Source organism: Trachurus japonicus, chromosome 23 (genome assembly GCF_045865225.1).
Source record: "Trachurus japonicus isolate A0001 chromosome 23, Traja_1.0".
NCBI lineage: Eukaryota > Metazoa > Chordata > Actinopteri > Carangiformes > Carangidae > Trachurus > Trachurus japonicus.
Window position 1 is genome coordinate 11,716,022 of NC_140929.1, and position 17,209 is coordinate 11,733,230.

Below are 17,209 nucleotides of genomic sequence, written 5' to 3' on the forward strand. Positions count from 1 at the left end.
AAACCAGCAAAGAACAAATAAATGACAGATTGAATAAATATCCGGTGCAAGATAGAAAGGAGGATTAGAGACAGAACTGAATTTATGAAGTGAAGTTAAGAAGAAACAGATTTTTTTCCCCATTTGTAATAACTAAACACAGACATTGCTCTGGTTTCAGCTGTTTCTGTAGATGTACAATTGGATTAAAGTGAGAACTAACAGCAGGCCACTTCAGAGCGCTCCATTGTTTCCCTTCTCATCTGTTCTCAGATGCTTCAAGATGTATGTTCTTGGTCATTATCCCATTGGAAGAGCCATGACCTGCCACTGAACCAGAGGTCCCTGAAGCTGGGCAGTATGTGCAGCTCCAGAATGCCTTGATAATCTTCTGATTTCACTGTGCATTGAACAGACTCAAGAGACCATGTACCAGACTCTGGGTCTCTTCTGAGTGTGAAGAATGGTGTTCTTTTCTTTAAAAGCTCCATTTTTTCTTCTGTGAACAAAGGGCTGATGTGACTTGCAGAAGCATTGTGCAAACTCAGTTGAGCTTTTTTCGTGACTCTCTTTCAAAAGTAGGATATTCTAAGTGAAGAGTTTTTCTTCCATGGAAAAAAAGTGAGTTATGGGGTGACAGGGAACTGCTGTACCTTGATCTTGGAGATCAACTCGTATCTGTTTTGAACTTTTGGTTTTGGTTCACTGTCTAAAATTAAACTATACTGTTGAGGTTGGCTACAACAGGAACATTCAGCTGCGTTTTAGCTTTTACCTTGACCATGGCTGCTACAAATATTTTCTTTATTGGTGCATAAAAAAAATCTCTTTTTTTTCTTGTCCGTGTGTAGAGTGGTACACACAGTGACAAATGGCACATTGAGTGCTATATTGCCATGGACAACATGCTCCATGCAGCCTTGTCCCAGTGATTTGTGTGAGGTAGACTCATGAACAGAGACATTAACCATCTCCGATGAGTCCTTTAAGACTTGAGCTGTTACCCTAGGTTTCATTTTTACTTCACTGATCATTCTGCTCTGTACCCTTGGAGTTGTCTTAGCTGGACGCCCACTTGTAGAGAGAGTAGCCACAGAACTAAATCATATCCATTTATAGACATTTTGGCTGACTGTGGACTGATGAAACCCCTTGAAATCACTCTATAACCCTCTCAGCTTTATGTAAGTCAACAATTCTTGACCACAAGTCTTTTGAGATCTCTCTTTTGCAGGGAATATTTCACACTAGCTGATGCCTCTATAGTGAAGAGTGGTGACCTCCAGTTGCTCTTATAACGGCTGAATAAAAATGAAAATAAAAAAACAAACTGAAAATGTTTCAGTGAATTTTATAAGTCAGAATTGCTCTAACTCACATTTCAGTCATTGTTCCATTGATTGGACTCAGGGTTTCTTTACTTTTTCCAGCAAATGCTGTGAATAATTCCATCATGTGCCTCAGATGAAGATCTGATTATATTGAACACTATGTAAACATGAAGGACTTTTCTTGCTACAGTATGGTAGGTTATTGGTTGATGTTATCAGGGCTGCTTTCATGTACAGGACATGTTATCATGATAGTAGCAGGTCAGAAATGATTTATATCCAGTCATGTATGTGACTTACATTTCACTGTGTCAGACTTAATGATTGTAGTCGACTTGCTTGGAGTCATCAATGAAATTTTAATGTGTTTGATTGGAGATAACAACTGTAAGCATCATTATACTGTATCTTTAACACATGTTCACCATTGCTAACCCACAATGTGTTATTAAAATGACCAAATAACTCTAGATTACATACACTTAATCGAATCATTTCAAATGAATGTCTGCCTTCCCACCAGTGATGATACTTTGCCAGCAGTACGACAGAGAAGGAGAAAAAGACGAAGCTGGCCTCGGGGAAGAAGAGAAAAGATAAGAGAAGTTCAGTGTGCCCTACAGGCGGTAAAGCAGGATTGGACTATCACTTTAATTTCCCTCTCTCTGTTCATTTAGAGTGGTGAAGTTTGGCTGCAGGTGGAATCTCTGTTTAATTACAAGTGGAGGGGGCAGGAAAAGAGTAGGATAAAGAGAGGAATAGAGATGAGGCAGAAGAATTAGTTGATAATAAAAGTCTGTGCAGATTTAATAAATGATCACTTTCCCACTGCAGGTTGACTCAAAGGCCCCTGGCATTATGTAAGGAGGAGGGGAGACGGAGAAAAGAGGGAGAGAGGAAGAAAAAACAAAGTCAAGCTTCATAAACTCTATCTCAGAGGAAATAATGGATACACTTAGAGAGAAGACTCTTCCTCCCTCCCTCCCTTTGACATTAATCTCCTACACATGCAATAGACACACACAGAGAATCTTACTGTATATATACTGTATATATAATTGAACACCATTGTGCCATCACAGTAAATGATCAAGTACGTCTTCATCTCCCTCCCCGCACATTAAGGCATCAAGTACCCCTGTGATTCCTGGCTTTTTTAAAAGCATGATTATATTCAGCGGCTTCCATCTCTTCCTATTGTGAAAAGAGGGAGAGTGCAGGGTGTAATGGCTGTCATTTGCTCACCTGAAACAGGAGGGAATTAGAAATGCCATGCACCCCATCCTTTGTATTTATCCCTGCTGATATGATAGCACAGCCATAGTGAGGAGACAGTGAGGCGTAATGGTTGCCTCTCTGGCAAAGCCCACGAAGAAGATAGCATGAAATGAATGTGATATCGAGATGAGAGAGACAAGGGGTGCATTGGGTCGTTTAGCCACCAAATCCCTCAATTTTTTGATAAAAGAGGGGACAAAAGTGTTGTCTGCTTGAGTGTGTGAATGTGTGTGCGCGTGTGAGGGAGAGAGAGGACGCCAGATAGCGAACAGAGGCTCTGGAGATGATGAATGTATGATCTTCTACACCTCAGAGCGTCTGAGTGACAGAGAAAGACAGACAGACAGAGACAGAGGGAGAATGAATGATATCAGGATGCAGGCTCTGGAACAGAGGACTCACATTGGCACCCATCCCTTCTGCAGGGCTCTGAATGGTGCTGTGTGTTTGTCTTTGTGTGTGTGTGCATTTTATCAGTTGAGAAAACCATTTCCCAAGATGCAGGCATCTGAGGCCTCGATAGGCATCAGGAGGTCCCTTCCATTCTACAAAGTCTAAATCCGAGTGTGTTTTTGTATACAGTATGTGTGTGCATGTGGGTGGTGTGTGTGTTGGCATATCTGCCACCGATGAAGTGTTAAATTATAAAGCGTTCAGATATGGTGGCATTGTTTGCTACAGTTCTGTCTGGCTGCTTAGCTTTTATGGCAGATCACGAGGTGACAAACCACTCGACGTGGTGACATGGCTGCGTAGATTACATAAACACACACACACGTGCACACAGGGAGATTGCAGTTTCATGGACTCATGATAAGAGTTTGGCAGCAGAAACCCCTCCATAGGCTAATAGAATGGCCTTTCTCCTCAGTGACTAATAGGTTATTTAGCCAGCAGTGGGCTGAGACAGTGGTGGATCTTAGGAGGAGGAGCAGGCTCAGTGGAGAGTGACAGGAAGGGAGGGAACCTATCATGTGAGCTGCAGTGAGGATCAGCATTGATCATGTGCTCACACACTTGCACCACTATTTCTGTGATTCCATCTCAAACTCATTCCCTTTATCTACCTAATGCAAATATGTTTGTACACATTTTTTTTTCTCAAAGCACACACTGACACACACACATGCACGCGCTTAAACCCACAATGTACACTTACATTGTCTCTAATCTGTAATAGCATGCATGATTCCTCCTGACTTTGGCAAGGAGATACACTTCAGCTGAATTCATTCAGCTGTGTGTGAATCTGTGTCAGCGTGTGTGTGCATGCGCACATGACTGCCGGAGTATGCTATTTATAGTACTAGGAGAGATACACAGAAGACACATGAATGTAGAGAGCACGAGGTGGGGAACGATGTAGTGGTGTGTTTTCAGAGTCTAACTTCAGTGACAACACGTGCATCTTTGTGCTTCTCGCGCATCCGTGTTCAAACGTGTTTAAATATGACTTTTCCACAGCGAGCGTGTGCAAAATTGTAGAATTGACTTGGTGTGTTTTTATTTGAGAGAGTCTGTCAGGCAGAGATGTGCTGTGTGATAGTCTGTGTCCAACAGAGAGAAGTGCCGTCAGTGGCAGGCTGTGCTTTAGAGATACGACTGCGCCGAGGCATTTCTGATCTCTCGTTACATCAGTCATGCCCTACATTGGATGGTTTAATTACGGTCCCTTTCATACCCTTAAATATGGGATTTATTCCATAAAATGTGCTGCAAAGAGATGTATAATTGTGTCACTTGTGTCCAGAGGTCTAGAAAGAGACCAATATAGAAAAAGGATTGGATCCTCAGAACCTGTTGGAGATGATGCACTGACAGATGAACTTACTTGGGTGCCCATTATCCACCTGTGAGTTAGGGTTCTGTATGTCCAGTCAGCGAACACTTTATCAGGAACACCACTCTAAAACTCTCTTTGCTCTCTTCTCATGGAAATATATAACACAATTTCAGTATTTTGCACAAGATTTCTTGTGTCCAATCCCATAAGAAGTAATTGGGGATGAATAAATGTGTGATAAAGAGCTTGTAAATTCTTGTACTTGATTGGCCTTTGCTGTAACTTTTTGCAAGAGGTGTTCTGATCAGTAGAAATGTGTTGTTATTCTTGCACAGAGAGATTGTGACCCTGTTGTTGGTTTCTCTAACTTGGGTTACAAAAACCTGCCCAGCCTCATCTCACAACTCGTATGTCAAGACTGGAACTCCAGTTATTGTGGAGGCACACACACATACAAACACACACACACACACAGCTTCACCCTCATCATAACCCAATATCGGTCCCACACCGATGATGTCGTCTCTCTTTCCCAGCTGTCATCGGTGAGAAGCTTGAGTGACAGCGGTCATCCACCAATGACGGCACATTAATCAAAAGTGCCAGCTACACCTATTTTTGCACCATGCTGTTACCATGGTGACACGAGGAGGGGATGGCTGAGATTTACCTCGGCTTTGCCCCCTGCGCTCGGTCACTGAGGGCCCATGCCAATCAGTGCCAGTCAATGCCAGTTTGAATTGGCAGGCCCATATATCATAATAGATGGACTTCTGTCCTCAGTGGCCACATTTCCCCATATGGACCCAGCGAAGAAAGATGGAAACTGTCGAGCAGCAAGAAAATCTGTGCTGATACAAAAATACTTTGCATTCCAATTTTGCATATTAGTCTGCTTGGTTGGTTTGTTTTTGCAGTTAATGTGCATTTGGCTGTAATAGTGGTCAAACAGAGAGATTACTTTTTTGGATTCATTTGGTTTTCTGGCTAAATCAATGCAGCAGAAGGATAATAGAACAACAAAAAATGGTGCAACGATCACCTCTCCACTTACATATGTTTTTAACTTTATAACATCTGCTTCTAATTAGTTCAAACTATTGATGTTGAGGCTGTCAATCATTTCTAGTAGAATAGATACAAACTTGTAAGGAAGAAGAAAACATTTACCATTATCCAACAATTCCTGCTCCCTGTGTGCTATTATTTTCACTCTGTTTTTGAGCTCTGGAATCATCTGTTAGGCATAATGGTACATGGAATAGAAATTCATTATGTTTGTCTGACCTGAGGAGGGTTTTGTTAGCTTGCAAGAATTTGAAAACAGTATTTTAAGGCCCCTTATCCATTTATTTATTATCATTGATTCATCTCTCTCTCCCTGTCGCTCTCAAAAGCACACACACAGACGCACATACACACACACACGCAGGCATGCAGATATTCTCCATCACATTCAAGTCCCTCCCATGACAGACATAAACACAGGATTTCTTTCAACATGACATTTCTCTGGCATTTCACTCTCTCTGTCTTGTGCTAATGTTTTCCCTTAAATGTTTTCTCATCCTCACTTCATTCATCAATGAAAATCAATCTGAAAAAGGCTTTAAATGTCTTCCATGGTTTTTAATGGTTGTTGTATATCTCTCTGCAGCTGTCCAGGGTACCAGTGGAGGCCTGTGGTCAGTACTCAACCTGCAGTGAATGTCTTGGGTCAGGAGATCCCCACTGTGGATGGTGTGTCCTGCACAACATGTAAGTGCCACTGTCCGAGCCTCTCTCTCACAGACACACACACTGACACACATAACTCCTTTTACTCTCCTTTCTTATTCTCCAGACACTCAAATGATGTATTTTTTCACTTTCCTTCCATTCACTCACTGAGTCTACAACATGCAGTTTGCAGGGTGTGATTGGGTTGTTAGGCTCCCCTACCTCCATGACGCCTGGGCCCATGCCCAGCTCTCCCCTTCCCTTGCAGCCCCTGAGCATTCAGGGGCTCCTCTAATCAACCCAGGCCAAGTCTCAGATTGCTTTCCTGGGGCTCGGCCTTGTTCCAGCGTCCCCCACAGATCCATTACCAAACCTAACCACTGGCATTGTTTACCAGCCCTGAAACCAGAGCCTGGTGAGAGCACAGACACTGGCGGGCACTGCCTGGGCTCTAGTGGGCACCACTCCAAACTCCAGGCGTTGACACGAGGGGAGTGATAGCTTCTGTTATTGTGGGGAGCTGCTGAATAAGATCTCAGAGATGATCTCATTAAGCACGATTTACTGACTCTCTGCTTTCTTACCTAATCTCTCCTGTGTTTTTCTTCTTGCTTTACCTAAAAGCTTGTCTTTCTTTCTGTCATTTTCACTTTGACACACACATGCACACACACAAATGCTCACACATCCCAGCTGCTGTCAAACCCTTGTCCCTCAAGATTGGAGTTGGAGATAGTGCTTGCTGGGGGCAGGGAGATTTCCCACTCCACTGTAAATTGAAAATTGGTTTCTTGTGTTGGTGCTAGCCCTTGGGTACAGAGTGAGTGTGTGTGTGTGTGTGTGTGTGTGTGTGTGTGTGTGTGTGTGTGTGTGTGTGTGTGTGTGTCTGTGTGTGAGAGAGAGAGGGAGTGAGACTGAGTACATTTAGCACCTTCATCCCTGCTGGCACTGAGAGGACATGGCGAGGGCAGAGAAGCAGTTTGAGTACAAGAGAAGCACAGACACTCAAACCCAGAGAGGAAGGAAGATAATCAGAGAAGAGAGGGATGTATAGACAAAAGAGACGACAAAGAGAGAGATTTAGGGAAGCAGATTAGTGAGCACAGTCTGAGAATAGTGATGGATGAAAAGTTTTATGAGAGAAGACCTGTGAAAAACACGAGAGACTTTGTGAAAAAACAGCAAGTTTGTGTGAAACAGAGTGAAGGAAGGAGAAATAAAGGATGAATGTGTTTCAGGTCTCTAGGGTAGAATGTGCATTAACCGACAGAGGACACTCTCTGATGGGTTATGGGTCACAAACTAGAGGTTGGAGGCAAAGTCACACACACACACACACACACACACACGTGCATATATATACATAATTCATCAGTCCAGAAGTTTTATGTTCATCCCAATTACTTGCACTAAAGTCTCCCACTTTCCCACTCTGTACCAAACGTAAGCCAACCATCTGGTGTATTCTAGCAGATCACTGAATTTGAGAATTTATCCAGCGGTGAAGTAGAAATAAATCGTATAAAAAAGCCAACCAAATTAAATGTCACTATTGAGTAGCCACCGTGCAGATAGTTTCCACTTGGAATGAGCTTGCAATTTAAATGAAACTTGTAGTATGTGGTACACATGTGAGTGCATGTGTGTGTCTCTCTCCCTCTCTTTGTGTACAAACCCATTAACACCCTGGACATCCTCCCAGTCAGAGCAAATGGGTGGCCACAGATTGGCCTGTCACACTTAGCCTGATAGAATCGGCTCACCCCGGCTCACCCGCCTCTTCGCACAAATACACAAAAGGGCAGCCATACACACACACACACACACGCTCAAACCTCTCTTGCTGGAAAATTAGTGTCAAGTCACCAAAATGAGAATCAAGTTGAGATAGAGGGAAAATAACCAAAATGCCACTTCAGTTGATCTCACGTGTCTCAGGATTTGGACCATCACAGGGGCAGAAAGGGAGATAACAGGTGTGTGTGTGCGTGCTCACATGTCCTGTCAACTGAACACACACCCTCCTTCACCCCTCTAGCACACAAACACCCTTCAATTGCACAGGCCAATGTGACTGATCGACCACAGGTTTACCTTTCCCAAAGTCCCCCCTCCTCACCGCTTTCCAACCGCCAGCTTGTAAATTCTTAACAGGGTCTTGGTGTAACCGAACCCAGCCCCACCCCCCCGTCCCCTCCGTCCCCCACCCGTCCCCCCTGAGTGTCACCTCCACCACAAGGCAGCCAGGGCTTTTAGAGCCTCTCAAAAAAAAATCACCCGTTTGCTATTTGCCATTCTGTTCTGATGTATTTTCTGTGTTGTCAAATCCCTGTTAACATGACCACTAGAATACAAGCATACTTGCCTCATGAAAACACATTAGATATTTTATTGATTAGGTTTAAGGAGAAAAATGAACTGACCACAGTCTGAAGTCTTAAACCCAGCATACTATCTAGTTCAGTCTGAAGTAGGCGCTTTTCTTTCTATTTCTACTTTGATCCTGTGGCTTACACCTTTGATTGAATATTGATGGACAGATAAAATTCAGTGGGACAGGCGGGATGTAGAAAATCTAGCTAATACTTGAGGACAGTGGGATAACAGTCTATGGTTTGCTGTAAATGCAAGAGCATCAACACAGCTCTATGCAAGTGTTCATATCAATAAAGTAGATCATGTAGACAAATGGCTAATCTTGCATTCTCAATTTTCACAATACTGTCTTTCATCATCAGACTCTTCTTTGATTATATTTGCAGAGAAAGTGTGTCGAAAGTGCTGTCTTGTTGGGGAGATGGTGTGACTGTGAATAAGCAATGCATTAAGTCTGTCCTTGGTGTGTGGGTCTGACACACACATTCACAAAGACAGGAACACACAAATACCTGACCCAAAGCCCCTCTCATGAGGCATCTCAGCCATAACAAATACAACACATCCAGTGTGAGCTGAGCTATTTGATATTCAGACGATAGAAATATTTATCATTTGTCCTTCAGTCTGCTCTGACTTCCACTTGAGTGTCTTGGCAGAATAACATTTTTATTTATATTACTCAAAGATGTGGCTTAAATAAAACAGAAATATTGGCACCCAGAAAAAAATAATAATAACAAGTACACTGAGTTGTCAGTTGTAACTAGTGCAATCTAATACAACAATCCTGGATTCAATCCTGCAATGAATCCCGCCTTCATCAAGGTTTCAGTGTTGAGTGTTTGGTGAAGCTGTACTGTATTTTGGAGGCTGCAGTTTGTTGTGCTATATCGACTATACAAAAAGGTGTGCCTGTTATTTGCCCCCATTGATTTGAATTGATTTGGTTTGACAAAATAATTGGAACACAAAAGTAAAACCAGTGAGTGAATGACAGCAATTTGATGCTGGAAGGCCACGGATACTTACAGTACAGTATGTGTTATGAAGTGAAATAGTTTTATTGTGTTCATATTCAATGCAGTGCTGTCTTTTGAAATTTTTTTTTTCTGGCTTGGCCAAGGTTAAAGATGTTTCTACAGAGGATGAAAACAGACTCTCTGCCTTGTGCCCTGATTGTACACCAAAGGCTTAAACTATGCATCTTTAATAACGTATAGCAAAAAAGGCTAAAACCCAAGGAAATCTGCAAATTCACGAACTCTCTCCCACCCACACTTAGTGTGTGCTTGAGGGTGGGGTGTTGAGGGGAAGGGTAGCGTGCAGTTCCTCTTCAAAGTGTTCTTCCAGATAGTTTGTTGTTCCCAATCAACCTTGAAATCACCTCACTGGTCTGAGAGCAAACAGAATTGCAAGCAAGTTCTCTCTCTCTCTCTCTCTCTCTCTCTCTCTCTCTCTCTCTCTCTCTCTCTTTCTCTCTCCCTCTACCCCCCCCCCCCTCTCTCTCTCTCTCTTGCTCTCCTTCTCTATCAGCATTGCCTTTATTTACTCTATAGATCGGTGAGAAGAGCTGTTAGAGAGAACACCAGGGGAAGAGGAGAAAGGCAATCAATAGTACAGGGGGGGAAATCAACAGGGGTGGATGGTGCACCTTGTGTTTGTCTGTGTGTGTGTCTGTGTGTGTGTGTGCATGTGCGCGCGTGCGTATGTGCACACGCACAGTCATTGTCCTTGACAACACTGACCATTTATATATAAAAGCAAACCACTTCAATAATCACTCACAAGACTTGACTTTGAATGAGGGCTGTGTGTAGTCAAATCCTCCTAGTTACCATATCAAGTACATATCATATCTGTCCCTAATGTGAGTTTTTCAAACCCACTAGGAAACTTTGCATCAGATTTCCCCTCTTCCCTGCAGTGAGCCCTGCCACTGTTGGAGTAAACCCGCCGCCTCACCTGTCAACCAAACTGTCTTTGCCTATCAAACTCAAGACTCTTGCTCTCTTCTGAGATGCATGACTTATGCTAATGTCTGTCTAGGCGAAAGGAAAGTCTCCACTTATATCAGCCCCTCCTTTTCATCATTCCCCTTCCTTCTACTCTTTAAGCACTGACATTGGATGTCATTCTCTGTCAATCAGAGCCTTAAGAAAGACTTTTTTATATGTTACATCTAAGGAAATATGTAAGCGATATAGTGTAATAACCATAAATACATACATGTTTATTTGATATTTTTTAATTATTTATTCTACACCTCATCTATGTCCATTTTTAAAATATCTTATTTTGTTGTTTATGGCAGAAAACTATTTATAGCCTTTGTATTCTGTGTATTTAAATATTGAAACGTGGTATATGATCTTGTAAATCACTGCAAGCACTACATTACCAGTATGCTAAAGTCATTTTGAATCCCTGTCTATCAAAACTTATGCACTAATTACTTGTTCTGTTCAGCAAAACCCTTGAGTTTCATGTCCTACTGTTTTTGTTTGTTTACAGTCTGACTTTCTGTTCACACCTCAGTTCCTCCAAGTTGGAGGTGCTTCTGTAACCAGTCAGCGCTGGATGTCAGAAATGTTAGAGCTGTGATATGGATATGTTACCTCTCCTAATGCCGGTCTGTCAGCTGTCAGTTTTGTAAGTGGTTAACTAGGCTGTCACCGTGCCTGTCACGTGTGACAGCCGGGCAGATTGGAAACCATATTTGGAGAAGTAGCATTGTCAAAATGAATGTCATCATATTTGGCATGGATGTTGAGAATATCTCACATTACTCTGTGATATCGATGTCAATTTGAAACAAGTGGTGCTAATGTTGCAATATCTTCACATTAATAATTGGTTTGACATATCTCAATCTCTGCTTTTGGCTGCGATAGTGGTAATATTCCCAGAGTGGTGAAATCATTTTCGCTTTTTCCCCCTCTCCTCCTTTTTCATTTTCTTTTTCTCCTCCTACTCTTTCCCTCTCTTCACTATCATTCAGATCACTCTCTATATCCAGCAGGCTTATCATCCACTATTTTCTTGGGTTTGTGTGAGCACATTTGTGTGTCTGTGCTCCCATCAATCCACTCAGAGTCTGAGTTTATTTCTTTTTCCATCAGTTTCTGTGTCTGTTTCGCTGCATTTTTCACAATTTTATATTTTTTTGCGTGTGAATGCACATGCACACTTGATCTTTGTGTATCAAATCCCAGTATGTTTTGTGTTCATATGTGTCTTTTGCACATAAACAGCATCACCTTCACATTTCCTCCAACTTCTCTCCGCTCTTCCTCCAAACACTTACAAACATCGATCCCTTGTCCCTGAGGTGGAATGGGGACAGTAAAATCATCTGTGCCACTGACCACAGGCAAATACCTTCCCCTAGTTCATTAGAGTAGGTCTGTCTATACAATCAATAGTAACCCTCTAGAGGCAAACTGTAATATACAGGGGAGTCCTCATGAATCACTACACCCAGACAGCCAATGTGTGTTTAGAAATGTTATGGGTTTGACTTGAATACAGACATAGACCAGAAAGTTTTTGCTCCATCAAAATGAACAAATAATATAGATCTAAATGCTTTTATGAAGTTTTGTGTTGCAGTCACACAATCATGCCTTAATAAACATTTGTCAAACACATGTACAAGCTTATGAGGTCGATCCAGCATAATTCATAAAGAAGTCATAAATAAACACACAAAATGGCTGATAAAACTTGCAAGTCATGCTGCAAATCTTCTTGTCTTCCAAATCCTTTGTATTCCAAGGATGTCGTTGGCGCTGTCAAATGAATAACCTTTCGGAAGAAAAGCTAATTGGCAGATACACTGAATGGTTTTTCTTTCTTTCGCTCGTATTAATTCTGCGCCGCCACTACCTGTCGCTGTGTTCACAGTCATCTGTTACCTCAGTGTGCTCATTACTGTGGTATGGCACACTAATTCTAATTAAACAGCAGCGCCACAATTAGCATGCTACCCAGGATGCATTGTATTTGGTTGCAGCGACCACCGGTCCCTCCAGGGAGATAGCCGTAAGTGCTTCGAGACATATTGTTGGCAGGGAGAGGCATTGTTTACACCAAGAGTTTCTCCACCGTCAGTAAGAGTGAGATCTAACATTAGAGCAGCCGCATGAAGTGAAAACATCACTTTGGAACAAAGGCCAAGCTAGTAATTGAGTAGACAGACATTTCTGATGTATGTTGTGTAATTAATTTGGGTGTATTTGTTGCCAGTTTTGAATGCAAAATAATAAGAGTGCAAGCTTGTGCGCGATCAGCATGTTAACTTGCCAGGACTTACCATGCTTTATTTACTGGAGTGTGGAAATGTTAGTGGGCTGGAGTAGAGTGGAGAGAATAACCAGCTGGACTACATCAAGTAATCCACTTAGACGGATAGATTTCCAAATTAAGGGGTCATTCTGGCAACTAGCAGACTTGTGTATCTACTCTGGATGCACTACAGGTTTTCTGCACTTCGATTGTGCTCTGAGATGGGGGTTTTTTTACCGATCAAAACGGCCTGAATGACAAGAGAATTTAATCAAAGTCCAGTTCCACTTAATCACTTGCAAAAAAAAAAAAAAAGTGCAAAAGACCTGGCTTTCTAAAGTATTATAGACCTCTATGATTTTAAAGCTGTTGTATTACCACTTAAGCTCCTTAATTTAGTTCCAACCATGACAATGCTCTTTTCATCCTGATATTCCAAGTAGAAGAGTTGGGTTTGGTTTTTGGACGGTGCTGAAATGACTTGGTCGACTCTCAAAGTTAAATATTCAAAGTTGTTTCTTTGATGTCGAGATCCTTGCATCCACGGCACCTGCTCTGATGTTTGTGCCCAGGGGAGGTTGACCATCCCCTGAGTATGGGTGACTGGTTTCACCCCCCACCCCCCCTTACCCCCACCCTCCACCTCTTGCTGGATGCTAAGGGAAGTTGAGGGAAGGGAACAAGGCCAAGAAGTGACAGGGGCATCAGGATGGAACGGAGCGCTGCACCTCCCAGTTCCCTCTCAACTGTCACTATCATAGTGTGAAAACACACGCACGCACATCCACACAGCACATACACACAGACCTATCTACCTAGCCCCAACACACACAGAGCCACACAGGCAATAGCTGCACACTAACTTTTAAGTCAGGACCATTGCTCACTGTCACCTATTGTCACCCCACCACACAGAGGGAAGCGCTGGGAAATGGAGACGGACACACAAACACACTCTCACAGTGGAGAAGGTGTCTTGCTTTTGTCCACCAGAGCAAGAAACAGGCAGAGGGACTGACGAGAGAGACAGAGAGGATGAATGAGAGATACGGTGACAGTCAAAGGTGAAGTGAAGTGAAGCTATATGGTGATGAAAGGGACGAGTGTGACGAAGGAGAAAGAGAGTGGGGATGAGAAATCTTCCAGTCAAGAGCATAAATTAAACTCTAGGAGGAGATACTCCAGCTGCGGAGATGAGGGTAAAAACGTTTACACACGCACAATGTTCATCTTGACTATGATGGAGAGCACCTCTGGGAGAGGGTACCCACGCAGGTCACCTCACGTCACATTACATAGCTGTTGCTACGGCAACAGCACCGTAGTAAGAACATAACAACCACATTATATAATCCAGTAATCCTCGCTGATTTTTAGGTATTAATGTCAGATAATGTTGTCACTGAGATTACCCACACATGCAGAGACAGTGGTGTCATCATTAGCCAGGACTCAGGCATCACTCCCACTTCGTTCCAGAAACTGTGACTAAAAGTTGTGCAGCGTTTATTATGTCCAAACACAGTTTAGTTGGGCAAGAAAGATTTCTGTTATTTTCATATTTTCATACCAGAATCATAGAACATCTGTGTGAAACCTCATACACATGTATTCACACACTTCACACAGCTGTATCTTCTCACTCAGTTTAAAAAAAAAAAAACCATTGTGCTTGTAAATAAACCCACCTCAACACTACAGGCTGGGTATCGACTGGCTGGATCAATAGTATCAAATGTTGCCGTCTGCAGCCGCACACATGTAGGATCATAACACAATATATGGATAAGATAAAAGCCAAATGCACTATTGAGTCCCCGGTTGAAACAGCCCTCCAGTGCCCTGCATCAGTGTCCTCAGGGGCAGTTATGAAAACATCATCAAACAGGGGACTTCAATTCACAAATACCTTGGGATACACTGTAGATGTAGTGTTGTGATAAAGTGTTGTTTTCCCTTGTCAGTGTCTGGGCTTTTATTTTATGAATGTGAGGTCAGATTGTGTTTTGATAGAGTAATAACTGGGACTTTGATATACGAGCTGTTTGGAAATGGTCCAATATTAGTTTTTAGGTCTTGTGGCTGTCTTATCCTGTCCAGACAGATCATGTCACTCCGATATTTCAATCCAAGTACAAGTAGACAACGATCTTTGAACACCCATCAAGAATGATTAACTACAGTATATATATATACCTGTACTTATTTATTACAATTATATATATATTAATAATAATTCATCTTATTAAGATATATGAATCAGCAGGAACAGTGTAGCCCTGCATGATTGATTGAAAATTGCAATATCTCTATTAACAGCAGCTTGTATCAAGACAGTTGCCCTTTTATTGTCTAATATGTTTTTTTTAAAGAAATATTTCATGAAACAAAATGACTCAGTAATTCAGGGCAGGAATTCAGGAAAGCTAATTTTGTAAAAGGCATCTGTCGTCACCCTCTTTAACCTTCCCGTCCCTCAGAATCACACACGCCAACATACCTCTGAGCCAGACAGATAAAGCTGTTTAATATAGAGAACCTGGCCTAATGGCATCTTCAGGGGCAGCAGTGGCATCACATATGCTAGATAAACAGTCTAATAAGGCTGCCACACCACCACACTATTCGATAGTTCTGCCAGGGGGTTGTTTGTTTGTAAGCGTGTGTGTGTGTGTGTGTGTGTGTGTGTGTGTGTGTGTGTGTGTGTGTGTGAGAGAGAGAGAGAGAGAGAAAGATGAGGGAAGTTGGTGGCATGGCTTTTGACAGCTGCTAAAATTGAGTGGTGGAGAGTGAGGCACCAAAAATCACAGCAGAGAGAAACAGCTGCTGCTTGTTTGCCCAGAGGGCCAGATTGATGCTGCCGATCACCTCCTATCCTCGTGTGTTTGTGCACAAGAGAGCAATGTAGAATTTATGGAGGTTGTTGGAAATAATAACTGCTAATAGCCCTCAATTTATTTTTATTTTATGGAACATTTCTTGACAAAATCTGCTTTTCTCCCTGCTTCACTCTTTTTTATGTATTTGTTTTAAGAGATTGTTTTATCTCATAGCTTTATACCTGTGCAAACTCTCAGCAGCAATGTTACTGCGTAATTTTCCGCTCAGCTGGTGTTCTTGCATTGGAAGTACGTAAAGGGGACGGCTCAGAGATTTCTAGACCTGGGGGCAGCCACTTTGCAATTTCTATGTCTTTGGGTTTGGGACAGACACCGGTGGTGTGTGTGTGTGTGTGTGTGTGTGTGTGTGTGTGTTTGTCTGTCCACAAACTGGAGTAACAGGGTCATGGCCAGTGGGCCAGGTAATGACTCTCCCACCGGTTCCCCCACGCGGATTTCTGCTCTGTGGACCACCACTCTTAATGATAGTACAGGGAGGTGTGTGTGTGGTTGTGTTATGTGTGCGGTTACATGTATGAGTGAGAGATGTAGCCTGGCTGAATGTAGATTTGTGTCATTTGACTGAATCTGACACAGCTCCTGCTCTACAGTAATTTATACACCCTGAGGCTATTAGTATGTATAGGATTCCATATAGTGTCTGATGATGCATGGGTGGTATGGTAATTGAGTTTCAGTCGGACTACAGAGTGCCTATTTGTTGTATATTGATTCACCACAACCAGCAGTCTAGAGCCAGATACCCAGTTGTGTAGTACACAGCAAATACTTATAAAAAGCCAGGTGTTTTCATTGCAGGGGGTTTTAGGTTTTATTGTCTGTTTAATATAGAAATGTGTTAAAGATATCGTATTCGTAGTGTGGATCATATATGTGTGAGTGTGTGTGTGTATTTGTGTGTGTGCAGCGTGTATGTTCACATGTGTGCTTGTTTTCTGGCAGCGACATGAGCATTTGATTGAGCTGAGGATGCCTAGACCTCAGCTTTGTGAGAATTTAATAGCTTTCATATCCCGGCCTGCTTGACCTTCTGCATGCCACACATTAGATATGCATTACACCTGAAGTCTCACATGGCCACATACACCTGCCCCCTTTCTTTAGTATATTCTCTCGATGCTCCTGAACCCTGCAACCTGCGCCAAACTGATACTTGACTAGTTTCAACCACAAGGTTTGAAAAGGTTGGAATTACAGAGCACTCAGAAAGAGTTGAGCCCCCCTAGGGGTTTTCACATTTTGTGATGATGCAGCCTTATGCTGAATAAAAAAGTACATTCTTACCCCTCATCAATCTAAACCTAATGCTCAATAATGAAAAGTAACAACAAAGAGATTTTTACCAAAGGTATTAACTGGTCACTTTCTGCATGACCAGTATATTTTGTTCCTATGCCCTCAAAATACCAAGGCCACCAAGTTTGTCCACATCACTACATTGCATTGAAAGATGATCCCTGTAATTTATTGTTAAATGTTTCTTTAAATTTCTTAGATTATCAATTTTTCATCCATTCTCCTGCATAAACCAAGTTCTGCTCTTTCCCTTTCTCTTT

General features: G+C 42.3%; 1 protein-coding gene across 1 annotated transcript in view; it reads left to right on the forward strand.

Annotated features, from left to right (window-relative positions):
• Positions 1-17,209, forward strand: part of plxna4 (plexin A4) — a 229,461-nt gene that overhangs the window by 142,424 nt on the left and 69,828 nt on the right. The window contains exon 5 of the mRNA XM_085769926.1: positions 6,029-6,129. Within this exon, the coding sequence (XP_085626052.1) occupies positions 6,029-6,129 (101 nt within the window). The remainder of the gene's footprint in view (positions 1-6,028; positions 6,130-17,209) is intronic.